Genomic DNA, 14100 nt, shown 5'->3' with positions numbered 1-14100 from the left:
CAGCAGACGAGAGGCAAGAAGCGCTTTGGCTTCAAAAATCATTGACTTCTGGAGCCTGTATTGTGAGGACACATTGTCAGAAGGAGGCAGGGGGGAGAAGGAGGCAGAGATGAGGGGCTTGAGGTCTATTCCCATCTATACCTCCACCAGCCCGCTGTATAATGATCTGGGGCAAAACAGCCACCCTCCCATGCGTCCCTTCTCCTCCCTGTGGCATGGAATGAATAGTCCCAGGTCCTCAGTGTCCTGGCTCCAAACACTTTCTCAGTGTTTGGAGAAGAGGAAATGGCTGGAGCCCCCATCTTGCTTTGCTAACCCTGACTGGTTAGCAAGGGGGGGGGGCCCTGTCCCCCAGAACAGGATTTCTTAGTGGGGGACTTGGGTCAGCTCTGAAGCCTTGCTGAGCCTGACTGCCTGCCACAGGCTGGCTGGGTCCAGGGTAGGAGCTGAGTCCTGAGCAGAGGCCACCCTGTGGCTCCTCATTCCAGCATTCAGAAGGGACGGGCCTCCGAGAGCCCCGCCCACACCCGCCAGGGCCCTGGCTTCCCATAGGGTCTCTGCTAATGCTGCTTTGACAAGCCAAGGCACCCTCTGGGGCTCCAAGGAGAGAGGAAAAAACAGTGCCATTTAGCAGAGGGCTCGTCCAGCTATTTTCATTCCCGGTCAGCTCATTCTTACGTCACTTGGGCCTCAGCAGGGTCATGACGTGGGCCTGGATCTGCCACTGATTACACACCCTGTCCCTTCTCAAGGCCCCAGTTCTCTCTCTAGAGGCTGAGGGGGTTCTCTAGGTAAGCAGAACCAATAGGATGTATGCATGTTGAGCTATCACGTGTAAATAGCTTTCTTCTCTCCTGCCAATTCTGATCGATTGGTCATGTCTCCGGGGAGCACTGTGCCGAGGATTCTGAGAGCACGTGCAGGTTTAGAGGAGAGAGGGTTGTGATTGACCAGTCATGTCTGCCCTGGGCTCAGGGCTGGGGAGCGAGCAGCATGAGTTACAGGTGCCTGCCGTTCCTGACACACAACACTGGACACCCGTTTGACCAAAACCTTAGCTACGCTTTCCCCGTGGGAACCAGTGGCAGAACTGGAGCGTGAGGGTCTCCCCCACTCTGTCACCAACAAACTGCATGACTCTGGAGACATGGCTGGGTGTGCCTCTGCTGTCTCCATCCCAAAAATGGGCTCATTTAGCTTTAGCCTTGGGATTTTCCTGAGGCTGAAAGTTGACAGAATATGAGAAAGTGACAATTCAGGGTGACACGCTTCCCATTTCTTTTGATTCCTCCAGGAGACCTGGTATTGGCACGGAAATGTCTACGCCAACAAAGTGGTCATGAGTGGGGTGAAGTGCTCGGGAACGGAGCTGTCCCTGGCCCACTGCCGCCACGATGAGGATGTGGCCTGCCCCCAGGGTGCAGTGCAGTATGGGGCTGGAGTCGCCTGCTCAGAAAGTGAGAGTCCCTGGGGGTCACATCCCTCCTCCCCGCCAGCCTCCAAGAGGGGACCAAGAGTCCCACTGGTTATTCCTGGCCAGGCTCTGGGGCCTCTGCCATGAGCTGAGCTGACACTTAGCCTTTTCCCTCGTGAATCTGGGAGGTGTAAGAGGCCCTGGATCTGGCCAGAGAACTTGAGAGCAGACCCCACCTGCCATTTATTAGCTGATCTTGGCAGAGTTAGTTAACCACTCTGATCTCTAGTTACTGTTTTTCCTGGACAATGGAAATTAAGTGTGACAGTGAATATGCACAGGTGCAGAGAAGACAATGATGCACCACCTTTTATGGTCATGGAGAGCTAGGGGAGGTCAGACCTGAGCTGGTGAGCTTCATGCGCCCACTGACCCCTTTAGACTCACCCACTGTTTTCTAAGCCTTGTAAGGAGGGACTGGCCACCCTGGCGTGAGCTCATCTGGGCGGACAGCACTAGCTACTCATCCTGTCTGAGGAGGAGATCATCACCCTTACTGGCCTCTGCAGGAGGAACATCCAAGCAGAGAGAAGCAGTCAGGGGCCTTTTCTTTGCTTCTTAATTTATATTTGTAATATACCATCATTTCCAAGAGGAGAGTAACATAATATAAGCCTAAATAAAATTCAAGGTAGCATAAGAGAAAAGCAGACATGAAAAGTAGGGCTGGCAAAAAGGTAGTGGCTCAAAATGGAAATGAGAGAGAGGTTAATAAAAAATACATACTATAGAGTCCTAAACATTTACTGTTGGGAGGTCATAAAATTCACCATGAGCTTCCTAACAGCCAAAGGAAAGAAGGAAGTCATTCTCAATGTCCATGAGGTAGAAACACACCCATGAGATTAGAGAAGCCCACTGTTCTAGATTCTGAGATGGAAAGGGAATTTCTCATGAAGACAGACAGTTATGAGATAAACAGTGCCCTTGACACCTCATGGCAAGTGAGAAATGAGTTTCATCGGGCTCTGAGAACCCCTCAAATTAGTCTAAAGGCATCACTCAGGGTGACTATAGGAGCGGGGGCAGTGGCCACTTGGGCCAGGAACACATCTCTTGGTGGATCTGGCTTAATGCATGTTAGAGTATTCAGAGATGAAGTATATTCTTCAGGCCACCCTTCGTAATTACTTTTTCTCATCCAACCAGTTCCATCCTGTATCTGCAAGTCTTCCTTTCTCTCTCTCTTTCCCTCCTGACCCACCCCCCACCCCACCATACACAATCCATCTTTATTGTTACCTTTCCGTGTTTTCTCGACTCCCTCTACCTCCTTCCCTCCGGCTTCCTCGGCCCGTGTCCAGATGCCATTCTTCCAGATTGTATTCGTGCAGACGCTCCTCCACGGGATCCCCACAGTGACATGTGTCCCTTTGATTGCTCCCCCTCCCCAAAGCCAGAATCGATGCTGGTCTCCCACTCACACCTCCATCCTGTTAGCAAACCCGTCCAGGCTTTCCCGCAGCACTTTAGGTGAATGCAGGGACTTGCACAAGGCACGTGTTGTCCAGCCTCATTTGGGGCCACCGTCCACCTCCCACCCCTCCTCGCTGGCCCAGCCACACAGGCTTTGGTGCTCCTTCATGCCTGAGGGGACTGGCCATGCTACTTAGCCTTGTAGAGCTACTTCCTGTAATCCCTGCTCCTCCTTCCAGGGAGAAACTAAAACCTAACTGCCTCCGGGGAAATCCTTCCTGACCTCCTCCCCCTGCCCAACTGGGTCCCTCGGTTATAATTTCCAACACCCTCCATATTTCCCCTTCTAGCTCTGATCACAACTGTAATTAAGTAATTAATATGGGCTTCTGTCTGTCTCTCCTGCAACAATGTAGGGTCTGCCTTGTTCAGCACTGTCCAGAGAGCCTAGGGCAGGGTTTACTAGAATACTTGGCGGACAGGTGGATGAATGCATGCTTCCAATGAGCTTCTGGTGGATATTTTGTATGTTAGGGAGGTCAAGGCCCCGTTGCATGGCAGGTGCTGAGAACACAGCTCCCAGGCTACCAGCTCACTGCAGACCATGTTATGTTCAGACTCCAGAGCTGGAGCTAGGCTGGTCTCCTCTCAGAAGAGAGAGCAATGGAGACCCATTCGCTCAGCTCAGACATAAGCAGAGGGGCTGTCCATTAAGTACTGACTAGGGTATAGACAATGAATAAGAGACCCATCACACCCTCCAATAAAAGTGTGCCCAGGACACTGAGCACCAGCGATGCTGCATTCTGGTGTGTGTCCTCCAAGACGAAGTATTTCTCAACAATTGAGAGCCCTCTAATTGGTGTCTTCTACTCCCTACCCCACATCTCATCTGTGTGTACCCTTCAGACTCTTCAGTTCCACATCCAAACCCTGCAGGTGGATTTGCTCTCTAGAGGCTGCCGGCCCCAGGGGGTACAAGTGTGTCTTGAGAACATGCAGCCCTTCTGCCCAGCAATTTTACTTCTAGAAACATATTCTAAAGAAATAACTTAAGTTTCATACACAGATTTACTACAGGATGTTTATCACAGCTTTATCTTTAACGGTGAGACATGGCAAGCAACCAGTGTATCTAAAAACATGAGATAGGGTTATGAATTCAATATTATGTAGCCATGAAATACATGTGGTAATGGATATTTATTAGCAAGGAAATATGTCAAGATATATTTTAAGGGAAACGGTATTAGCAAACTGTAAATCTACATACAGTATTACACGTGTCGTAAACTGTATGTGTATCCTTCCCAGAAGGATCAGACCAAGGCATTCCTGGTGCTTTCTCTCCAGGAGGCACAATATTATTGCTATTGTTTGTTTTTTATTACGGAAAATCTCCAGCCACCCAAGAGTAGAGATCACAATATCATGAACCCTCGTGTTTTGCCCATCATTTTGCGCTGATAGCTGTAGAGGTGTCCAAGAGGACTCTCAGAGGAGGGGAAGAGGAATTTGGGGTAGCATTCCTCAAGGAAGGGGACCTTGAGAGACCAGGAGACAGTCCCAGCTGGTGGTGCTAGGCAGGATTGGGGGTTTGTCCCAGCTCAGGTGTCAGAAGCAAAAGACTTGGGAGGGGTGAGGGGGTCTCTCGTCTTGTTTGAACATCGTGTCTGCCCTCCCCAGCTGCCCCTGACCTGGTCCTCAATGCGGAGATCGTCCAGGAGAGCACCTACCTGGAGGACCGTCCCATGTTCATGCTCCAGTGTGCCATGGAGGAGAACTGCCTCTCAGCCTCGGCCGCCCAGACCAACCCCACCACGGGCTACCGACGCCTTCTGCGCTTCTCCTCCCAGATCCACAACAACGGGCAGTCTGACTTCCGACCCAAGAATGGCCGCCATGCGTGGATCTGGCACGATTGTCACAGGTGAGCCCTCGTGCATCACCCGCCAGCCACGCTGGCCCGACACGCTGCAGGGCCTGCATGGGATTCAGAATCGCAGGCTCCCTCTGAGACAGCCGAGAGGCCACACACCCAGGAGGCAGGGAGTCCGGGTCGCCACAGTGGCCTTCCACATTTACTGAGCCATTCTCCAGTCCCGGCTGCCCCGGCCCCACGCACCTTCCCCGAGCCTGGTCTCTTTCTTGCCTCCGGTGCCTAATGAAGGAAACAAACTTGGAGTACCCGATGTCTCTCTACTGACCCTTTGGTCGATGGTTTTCAAGTGCATCTACGGCAAGTTCATGCTCTGCAGGGTGCTTGGGGGTTCTGCAGTTTTTGGACTCTGAGTTCATTTATAGATATATTTGAGGGGCGCCTGGGTGGCTCATTCGGTTAAGTGTCTGCCTTTGGCTCAGGTCATGATCCCAGAGTCCTGGGATTGGGCCCCGTGTCGGGCTCCCTGCTCAGTGGGGAGTCTGCTTCTCCCTCTCCTACTCCCGCTGCTTGTGCTTTCTCTCTCTCTCTGAATAAATAAATTAAATCTTTTTTTAAATATCCTTAAAATATATATATATGTGAAATATCTCGAGGAAGGTATTGGGTGTGGAGGCAAGAGTTCTAGGCCCAGTAGTCATGAGACCTGGTCTCTCAACCCAGCCATGCCTCTAACCAGCTGCGTGATGTCAGGCCATCTGGGCCACATCACCTGGAACCTCCAGAGTCCCTGCCAGCCCTCAGCCTGTGGACTTGGCCCCAGTGCTATAAATCCTACACAAGAACAGAAATCCTAGAGCCAGCCCTAGCTCAACAGAAGCCACCCCATTCATCTCCTTGTCTTGTCTTTTCTTTTTCTTTGCCTTGATTCTTACTCTAATGCAGAGCCCACTGCCCTAGCTTGTTCATATTTTCCTGCTGGGACCTGACTTGGGCAGGTAGAGAGAACAGCAGAAGAGAGGACACTTTTGAAAATGAAGGGGGGAGGCCCTGCCATGCAACAGGGTAGCAAGCCCCCAAGGGGTCCACAGTGAGCGCCCCCCCGGAAGCCCTCCATCTCTGCAACAGAGCTCCCTGCTTCTCACAGGGAGGCCCGTGGGCTGGCAGAGTCTGCCTCTTGCAGACCTTTGCATCAGAATCTGCATTTTGACAGGATCACCAGGTGATTGTGTGCGTGTGACGTTCAAGTCTGAGAAGCCCCGGCCCAGCTAGGACTAGGCATCCTTCCAGCTGGAAAACCTAGTGACCACTGTGAGGGGCACAAGAACTGACATTTATTGACCCCCTTCTAAGTGCCAGGTACATTTTCAAGGGTAAAGGAATGGGAGACTCGGTGTTTATATGACTTTTCCAGAAAGTCCAACAGGAAGTTGCCAGGCAGGGATCCCCGGCTCGTGTCTGACTCCAAAGCGAGTGCTCTTTCTGTTACCTCTGCTGAATCTTCATCAGAAATCTGTCCTTGCCTGCTTCTGCGTGTCACAACGGATGGTCCAGTCACATTCAAATCGGTGTAGTGATAGAACTGTTCAATCTGTTTCAAAGAAAAGACTAGGATAGAACTTAGGGTGTTGATTTTCCTTCATAATTATTATCCATATGTTTTGAATGTCCTAATTAGCCAAAGAATTTTTGGTCTCTATATAGAAGCATGTCAGCCTTCTGCAGGGTGGATGTCGGAGAGTAAAATTAAAGTTGTGACCAGACTGGTGCCGGATTTCCTTAGAGAACAGATGGGTGGGAGCCCTGGGGCTGTGGGGCTGGTGCTGCCCACTGTAAGTTGGACATAATTGCATCTCTGTCCCACACGTGGCTGTCCACCCAGACATTACATGGTGGGAGTCTCCGTGGGACATCTGCTAGCTCTCCAAGCAGTGGTCTGTCCTCTAAGAGTACACATGGCAACACCATGGAAGTGTTTCTTCTGATCTGGAGCCCCGGGCATTCTGATCTCTTCCCCACCCCACCCCCTGCTTTTCCTGCCGTCCTATTTCATTTCTTTGCTTACAGATGTTCTAGTCGGTGGTTTGGGAGGAATGGATGGAAAAAACATGCTGGCCAAGCATATGTTCCTTCAAGTCACCTCTTCCTCGTCCATAACTGAGAACCTATGACCATGAGATCTCAGGGAGCATAAGAGGGTCCCCCTACCCCCTGCCCCCAGCCTCCAGAGCTCCAGGGGACATCTCCAAGCTCTGTAGGAGGACCTTTCAATCGGACTTCTGGCCCCAAACCTTGGTTGGGCCCCTTTGGGAGTCTGATGAAAGCAAGCCCTTCTCCCACTCCAAAAAAAAAAAAATTATTTCTAGAAGATTAACCATCCTCTTTCAGAAGATTTACTGACTGTGGAGCCAAAGTTGAGAACCCTGGCTCAAATGAGTGTGCATGGGGACAATTATCATTCCCAAAGCAATTAATGCCAAGATGAGGAACAGAACTATGTTCTTTGAAAGCCTTCACATGAAACCTAAAGACTGAACCCCTTAGCACCTTCCTTGCCAACCAGACATAGAAGAAAATGCCCTGAGTTGTCCTCTCCCATATGCATCACGCCCTTGGTCGATGACCCTACCTGTGGCCCAGGGAGCGGGGCCACACCTGTTTAACTGGCATGTCATGTCACAGGTCCGACAGGGTCCAGACGGAGCTGGGCACAGAGCAGCTCTGTCCCTGCTGTGGTCTGGAGACGAGCCCTCGCAGCGCAGGCAGCCCCACGAGAGGCGCTGGGAGCCGGCAAGCAGGTGCCCGGCACAGGTACCCCCCTAGCGAGCCGGGGACAGCCCTGCTACAAAGGGGAGACTTCCGTTTACTCTGCCCGGCTCCCACCATGTGCAGAGCAGGCTCCATGTTGGATCAAAGCCCCACAGATGCGATGTGGCCTCTGGGAGCCAATTTTAGGCCCTTGTCACATCCGTAGGGCTTTGTTCTGGCCGGAGGGCTCCCAGCATGTGGGGAAGGTGGGGTGGAGCGAGCGGAAGACCCTCGCCCTTCATGACAGCACCTCCTGAGCCTGGAACACAGCCCCCGTATTCTCGGCAATGGGGACAGGAGCATTGTCCCCAGTGCAGCTGAGCATCAGCCAGGACGTCCATTCTGGAGGCACCAGAGGATGAAAGGTGACAGCATCTACAGTGCGCACTGACTCTCTGATTCAGAGTTTTATGTGGGCCCCAAGTGACCTAGGATAACAAAGGGTATACCCAACCCTGCCGTCCTCCTCTGGACTCACTTGGTCTGTTTTCCACGTATTCCTCATCTCCTCCTTCCACTGACACCATGTCTTAGAATAATACTGAGCTCCAGAGTCTTGTGGTAGAAGGCCGTCCTTCCTTTTCTCCAGATTACAATGACTTACACCAAGTGTCAGGTTATTCTCGCTCTCCTTAGGTTCTGGCATTTCTTTCCAAGTTGTAATCTCCCTAGGTCCTACCCCATGGACCCAGCCCCCTCTTAGACTTCCAAAGGTCGGGACACCTCAGCGTGGAATGAGGAAGTATACCCTCATCACCAATATGTGCCCTCCTGCCTTCCTGGGGGCCCCATCTGTATTTCCTGGGGGGCATGGGGGGCAGGGGTGCCTCGGCCTCTACAGCCAGCCAGCGGGGAGGGGGACGTGGCCCCAGGGGTGATGTCCACACCTGTCCCAGAGGTAAAACACGGGAGCTCCGGGACTGCAGCCAGCTGGAATCAAGAGGCTCCAAACCAGCTCTCTCCCTCCTCGTGTTCGCGGGGAAAAACTGAAGAGCTAGGAAGACTCTTAAATCAAGTCTGCAGGAAGCAGGAGGAGCAGGAGAAGGTCAGCCTTACAACAGTCCCTCTGTGGACTCTGTCTGAATTTTGTTTAGACAACGGAATATAAACCCATTTCTCTTCAGTCTTTCCAGCCGGTAAACATGGTAACATAAACCCCTCTGTGAAAGATGCAGACATGTTTTACGCAGTGAGTCAGACCTCATGTCTCATCCTGCTCCTTCGAGAAGCCAAAATAGACGCGTTCAAAGTCATCACTTCGACTTGCCACAAAATGTATCCTTGTGAGTGTTCTCAGGGGGCCCCTGGCTCAGCATCGCTTTACCCAGAGACATGAGCAACCTGGGAAAAGCCCGTTAGGAACTCCTGACATTATTTTTAGCGCAAGCCAACATAGGAGGAAGGGGGAAAGAGCCTCTGATTTCCTCTCCGAAAACCTATCGTTTTAATTCCCCCCTTGCCACTGTCCTGACTGCCCCTACTCCCTCGGAGGGAGCCTGAGGCCGGCCCTGGGAGGCCTGGGGATGGAGGACGGCTGGGAATGGTAGCAGCAGAGTAGCGACGGTGGTGCTTATGAAAATACTACTCGTGGTACTACCGTTAGCAGGAGTAACAACAAGAGAGTTGGCAGGTGCTGAGTACCCCTCTGTTACAAGCCCCCTGGGAGGTCTTTCTGTGGTTTCTCTGATTCCGTCCTTCTGGGACCCCTAAGAGTGGGTCCTGTGATCACCCCCTCTTTCCTGAGGAAGAAGCTCAGCTAGTTTTGCTCCCCGAGCCTTGGGTGCCCTGTATTTCTGTTCTCCACTTGCCGCATGTCCTTGTGATGCCGGAGACGCGCGTGTTCAAACAGTTGCACGCCCCGGTGATACCCACGTTGCAGCTCCGGCTGGGCCTGGCCCGCCCGGTGCCTGGTGCCTCAGGGAGGCCCCGGCCCACATGGCAGCCATCTTCCCCTGGTTTATTCTGAACCAAACGCAGCACCGCTTTCCAAGAACCTGCATCTGTTCTCAATTCCTCGTGAGCAAGAGATGGGACACTGTTACACAAGAGCGCGCCCTCCTCTGCTGTCACCCTGAGCCCACAGGGATGCGCCTGCCACGCTCTGCTCCTTCCCAAGGGCCTGAGAGCCCCCTTTGCCCCTTTTGTCGCGTCCCAGGTGAGGGGCACAGACTCCTGCCGCCCGCTTCCCAGCTGGTGCCGTGGCCCGGGGCCTCCCTGCCTCGAGTCCGGGCTGTGGGAGGGTCTTGCCTGGATACCCCCTGCCTCTCCCGTGCCCGCTCTTCCCGCCTTCCCCCTCCTCGACGTGCCGTCCCCGCCACATCCCCACTTCAGAAAGTTTCCGGAGATCTCAGAAAGTCACTTTCATCAGTCTGCAGGAAGTGTACCAAATAGGGATGGGCTGGGAGGGCCACCCCAGCGCCCAGGGGGTTAGAAAAAGCACTGACTAAGGAGCTCTTCATGGATGGCACGCACGGCCTGGCAGGCCCTCTGCCCCCCAGCGCCCCTCGCTAACCCCCACAAGGCCCGGGGCGCTCCGTGCAGGCTCGTTCCCACTCAGCCACTGGGAGGGCCGAGGCCTGCGCGGGCGAGGGCCTCTGGCGGGGGGCAGCACGGTTACGGCTTCTGCTTCTGCCCTCCCGTTCCTCAGGCCGTCACCCACTCCTCTTGCACGGGCCACCCCTTTGGACGCCCCGCTCGAGGCAGCTGCTGGTCGGCGGCACGGCTCCGGTCACTGACCTCTGGGCCCTCTGTCTCGGTCTCTCTCGCTCGCTCCAGGCACTACCACAGCATGGAAGTGTTCACCCACTATGACCTCTTGAACCTCAATGGTACCAAGGTGGCCGAGGGCCACAAAGCCAGCTTCTGCTTGGAGGACACAGAATGTGAAGGAGGTATCTTTGGGTGGGTGGCTTCAGAGGGACTCCCATGCTCCCACCTGTCCTGGAGCCCAGGCCTGATGCCGGACCCTCACGCTGGCCACGGCTGACTCTCCTCAGGGCCCTCCGTGGCTATACTCGGGGCTGGGCATGCGGGCGGGGCCTGCTGTGGAGGCGCTGGACCCCCCCGAGTCATGCCGGGGGGCACTGGCGGGTCCACATGGCCCCCAGGTGGGGCCAAACCTGGCCCGACGTCCCCTCCGCCTCTCTCCCTGTGTCCCAGCGCCAAGTCCCCGCCCCACAGGCTCATGCCCCCCAAGTCCAAGCCCAAAAGACCCGCTCTGAGGTTCCCGGGTCTCTCGACTCCCCCAGACAGAGGCAGCACTCTGCTCACACGTCTCGGAGGCCGCCACAGCTGCACGGTGATCACCGGTGGGCCCGCCTGCCGCCCGACCTGCCTGGGGCTTGGGGCGACACAGTGCTGCTTCCCCATTTGCCCCGTGCTTCGAGCAGTGCCCACACGTGGCAGCCTCAGTAAATGTGTGTTCACTAGTCAGTCGTGGACATGCCACGCCATGAGATCACACAAACCCATGGGTTTTGAGCACCTGCTCTGTGCCAGACGACCAGCTGACCCAGTAAGGGTCAGATACACAAACCAGATCTGAGCCCACATCCAAGTGCTGACTCGCCAGAGGGTGGCAAGATGACCCCCCACATTAAGCTAAATATTAACCACCAGAGCTTCCCCAAATCACACTCCCTTCATTCCCAAGCTAGCGGGAATGCCAGAGTGGCCAGGAGGGCTTTGTGGGAGAGGGGCACTCGGCTGGCCCTAAAAGGACGGGTGGGATGTGGGTAGAGAATCCGGCAAGGGGTTCCGGGGACATGAGAACGGATCGGAAACCCACGCGGTGGGGATGGGATGCCAAGCCCAGATGAAGCAGAGAGTTGAGGGCTTGGGGGAAGGAAGAGATTTGCTGAGCGTGGGCTCTGGGAACAGCACCCCCCAGCGGGGCTTCTTGGGGCACGGTGGCAGAAGCGGAGCGCAGAGGGCAGGCACTTGAGGCAGTGGGGCCAGGGTGCAAGGTGACCGGGCTTCTTTGTGCCCTGCCTGCAGACATCCAGAAGAGTTACGAGTGTGCCAACTTCGGTGAGCAGGGCATCACCATGGGCTGCTGGGACATGTATCGCCACGACATCGACTGCCAGTGGGTCGACATCACCGACGTACCCCCTGGAGACTACCTGTTCCAGGTAGGAGGGGGGTTCCAGCCCCGGCTGATGGCAGGAGGGCCCTATTCCCCGGTGATGTGGGAGGCAGCCCCCTTCCTGCTGGTGTCCAAACACAAAACGCGTGCAGGGAGGCCAGGCTGTCTGAAGTGCAGGAGTCCTACACCCAGGGGCCGGCACATCAGGGTCAACCAGGTGACCTAGGTGTGGGGGGCATGCACGCGTGCGGGGCACTGCCAGCCTCCCGAGACATCCGCACCCAGTTAACACCTGGCACTTGCAAATCAAAGTACATGTGCAGCCAGACCTGGCCCTCAGACCCTAAGGCCCCCCACACCTGCGGTGTCCTTTGACACACACTCTGCCCTCCCCCGCACCTCTCCTGGTGCCCTCACCCGTCTGTGCTGTCAAGGCTGAAAGCAATCGCATGAAGAGCCATTCACTCGCAAGTGTTTGTGACTTGGGTCTCCCAGAGAAGTTGGCCTCGTGCAAGGGTCTGCAGAGGGGACAGTTCTCCTGCCTCCCTGCAGACACAGTGGCCCGTTCCAGCCATGGGAGCAGGGCCGCCGCATCCCCAGTCTCCCTGTCGGGACCACAGGTGCACTCGGGCCTGCGGAGGCTCCCTGGCGCCCTGTCACGTTCCTACACAGCCACCCGGCTTGCTTTCGAGCTGGCCCCGCTGGGTGGCAAAGTGGGTGACCAGAAATGTGTCATTCTGCCTTGAAAACTTGCCCAAGGGGGCATTCAGCCAGCCCAGAGCCTGGCCCATGGTCCCCACCCTGCAGACAGCCCTGGGAAGAACCAACACCTGCAGAGAAGTGACCACAGGGAGGCTTTGAAAGTCTTCCTAGGCTGGAAATCAGACAGCCAAGCACTTTTCCACCCACAAACCCCAAACCGCAGACTTGGAGAGGCCCAACCAAAGTGCTCTTTATTTTAAAACCTGAATATCCATGTCTCTGTGCACGTACACAGTGCATGGGGGTTTGTGTGTGAGGTTTGCTATCGCTCTGCCGGGTGAATGGGTATCATCATGGGTCCTGACAAATGCCATCTATTTAACGGTGGCCCATTGAAAGCTTGATGCCAGGCCTGGCCGTGCCTAAACCCTGTGAACGCAGGTAGCCCCCCAGTGAAGGGCTCTGCCAGTACTCCCATTTCACAGCCGGGCAAACCCTGATCACACGTGTCCCTGACGCCTGCACTATACAATTCGCTAATGAACTCAATAGGAGCATGTGAGTGCCTCAGATTAAGGAAAAGAGTATTTCCCTTGGGCCACACTCGGAGCTGCAGCTGTTTGAGAGCCCTGGCCTGGGATTCACTGACCCTCCCCGTTCCCACGTGGCTCCGTGTGCAGACATCGGTAACGCTGCCAGGGGCGGGAGAGAGCCGGGTGAGGAGGAAGTGGCCTTCCAGGCAGAGGGGCCTGCGGGCAAAGGCTCAGAGGCAGGGCGTGTGCGACGTCACACCTCCAGGAGCAGAGAGCCTGGTCCTTGTCCCCACCTCATCTCAGCACGTCCTGCTCCCCAGCTCCCTTCTAGTTCCAATCAACAGCCTCTTTGGTGGCCTCCCTGGGCCCCAGCTCCTGCCTCTACTAACCTCAAGCCTCCGAGGGCCCCCAGGAGAGGGTAACCCCTTTACGAAGGCCTCCTTGTGGGAAGGGGTATGTGTGTGAATCGCACAGAGGCTGACAGCCAGGGGCGCACTCTCTCATGCCTCCGGGCCTCACCCCCTCATCTCGGGCCAGTCCTGCCCCAGCACCGGCCATGCTCCCTCTCATGAGGTCGCCCCGGCTCTGGAGGCAGGGCTGGTCTCGGCGGGGTCCGGGCCCCGGCAGGACTCAGCAGCCCACTCCGATCTGCCTCGCTCCCAGGTCGTCATTAACCCCAACTACGAGGTCGCGGAGTCTGACTACAGCAACAACATCATGAAGTGCAGGACCCGCTACGATGGCCACCGCATCTGGATGTACAACTGCCACATAGGTAAGGGCCCTGGGCCCTCGGGGAGAGGGGGAGCCCCCCAGGCCTGCCAGGTACCCCCTGCAGCCCACCCTCCGGGAGACAGGCAAGAATTGCCCTGCTTTGTCAAGGAATCCGAACAGCCTCCTAATCTGGGTAGAGCGCGGGGACTGGAGCCAGCCTCCCATTTGCACACACAGGAAGGAAGCTGTAGACACATAAGGCCTGGACGGAGGCTGGGTTTTCGCAGCCAGCTCTGGCCAAGGAGGAGGGCGGCACCCCGCTGGGCTGGAGCTGAGGCCATCTCCTCGCTACGCATGTGACCTCAAACATGTGGGCGTCAGCAATTTGTGGGTTCTGTGTATTGTTTCCCTCTGTTGAGAACTAGAAGTTAGTCAACAACTGTGGCTCCTGGTCGCCAATAAAGAAACTTTTCCTTGCATTATGCAC

At 55.4% G+C, this 14100-nt stretch overlaps 1 protein-coding gene across 2 annotated transcripts in view; it reads left to right on the top strand.

Moving 5' to 3' along the window:
* Positions 1 to 14100, top strand: part of LOXL2 (lysyl oxidase like 2) — an 87718-nt gene that overhangs the window by 72135 nt on the left and 1483 nt on the right. For both annotated transcript variants that reach the window (XM_032389114.1, XM_032389115.1), the window contains exons 9-13: positions 1295 to 1457; positions 4577 to 4820; positions 10353 to 10468; positions 11574 to 11710; positions 13563 to 13674. In XM_032389114.1, coding sequence (XP_032245005.1) covers positions 1295 to 1457; positions 4577 to 4820; positions 10353 to 10468; positions 11574 to 11710; positions 13563 to 13674 — 772 coding nt within the window. The remainder of the gene's footprint in view (positions 1 to 1294; positions 1458 to 4576; positions 4821 to 10352; positions 10469 to 11573; positions 11711 to 13562; positions 13675 to 14100) is intronic.

Source organism: Phoca vitulina, unplaced genomic scaffold (genome assembly GCF_004348235.1).
Source record: "Phoca vitulina isolate PV1807 unplaced genomic scaffold, GSC_HSeal_1.0 scaffold53, whole genome shotgun sequence".
NCBI classification, from domain to species: domain Eukaryota; kingdom Metazoa; phylum Chordata; class Mammalia; order Carnivora; family Phocidae; genus Phoca; species Phoca vitulina.
The sequence above is the reverse complement of the archived record's forward strand: the minus strand, read 5'-3'. Positions and strand labels throughout refer to the sequence as shown.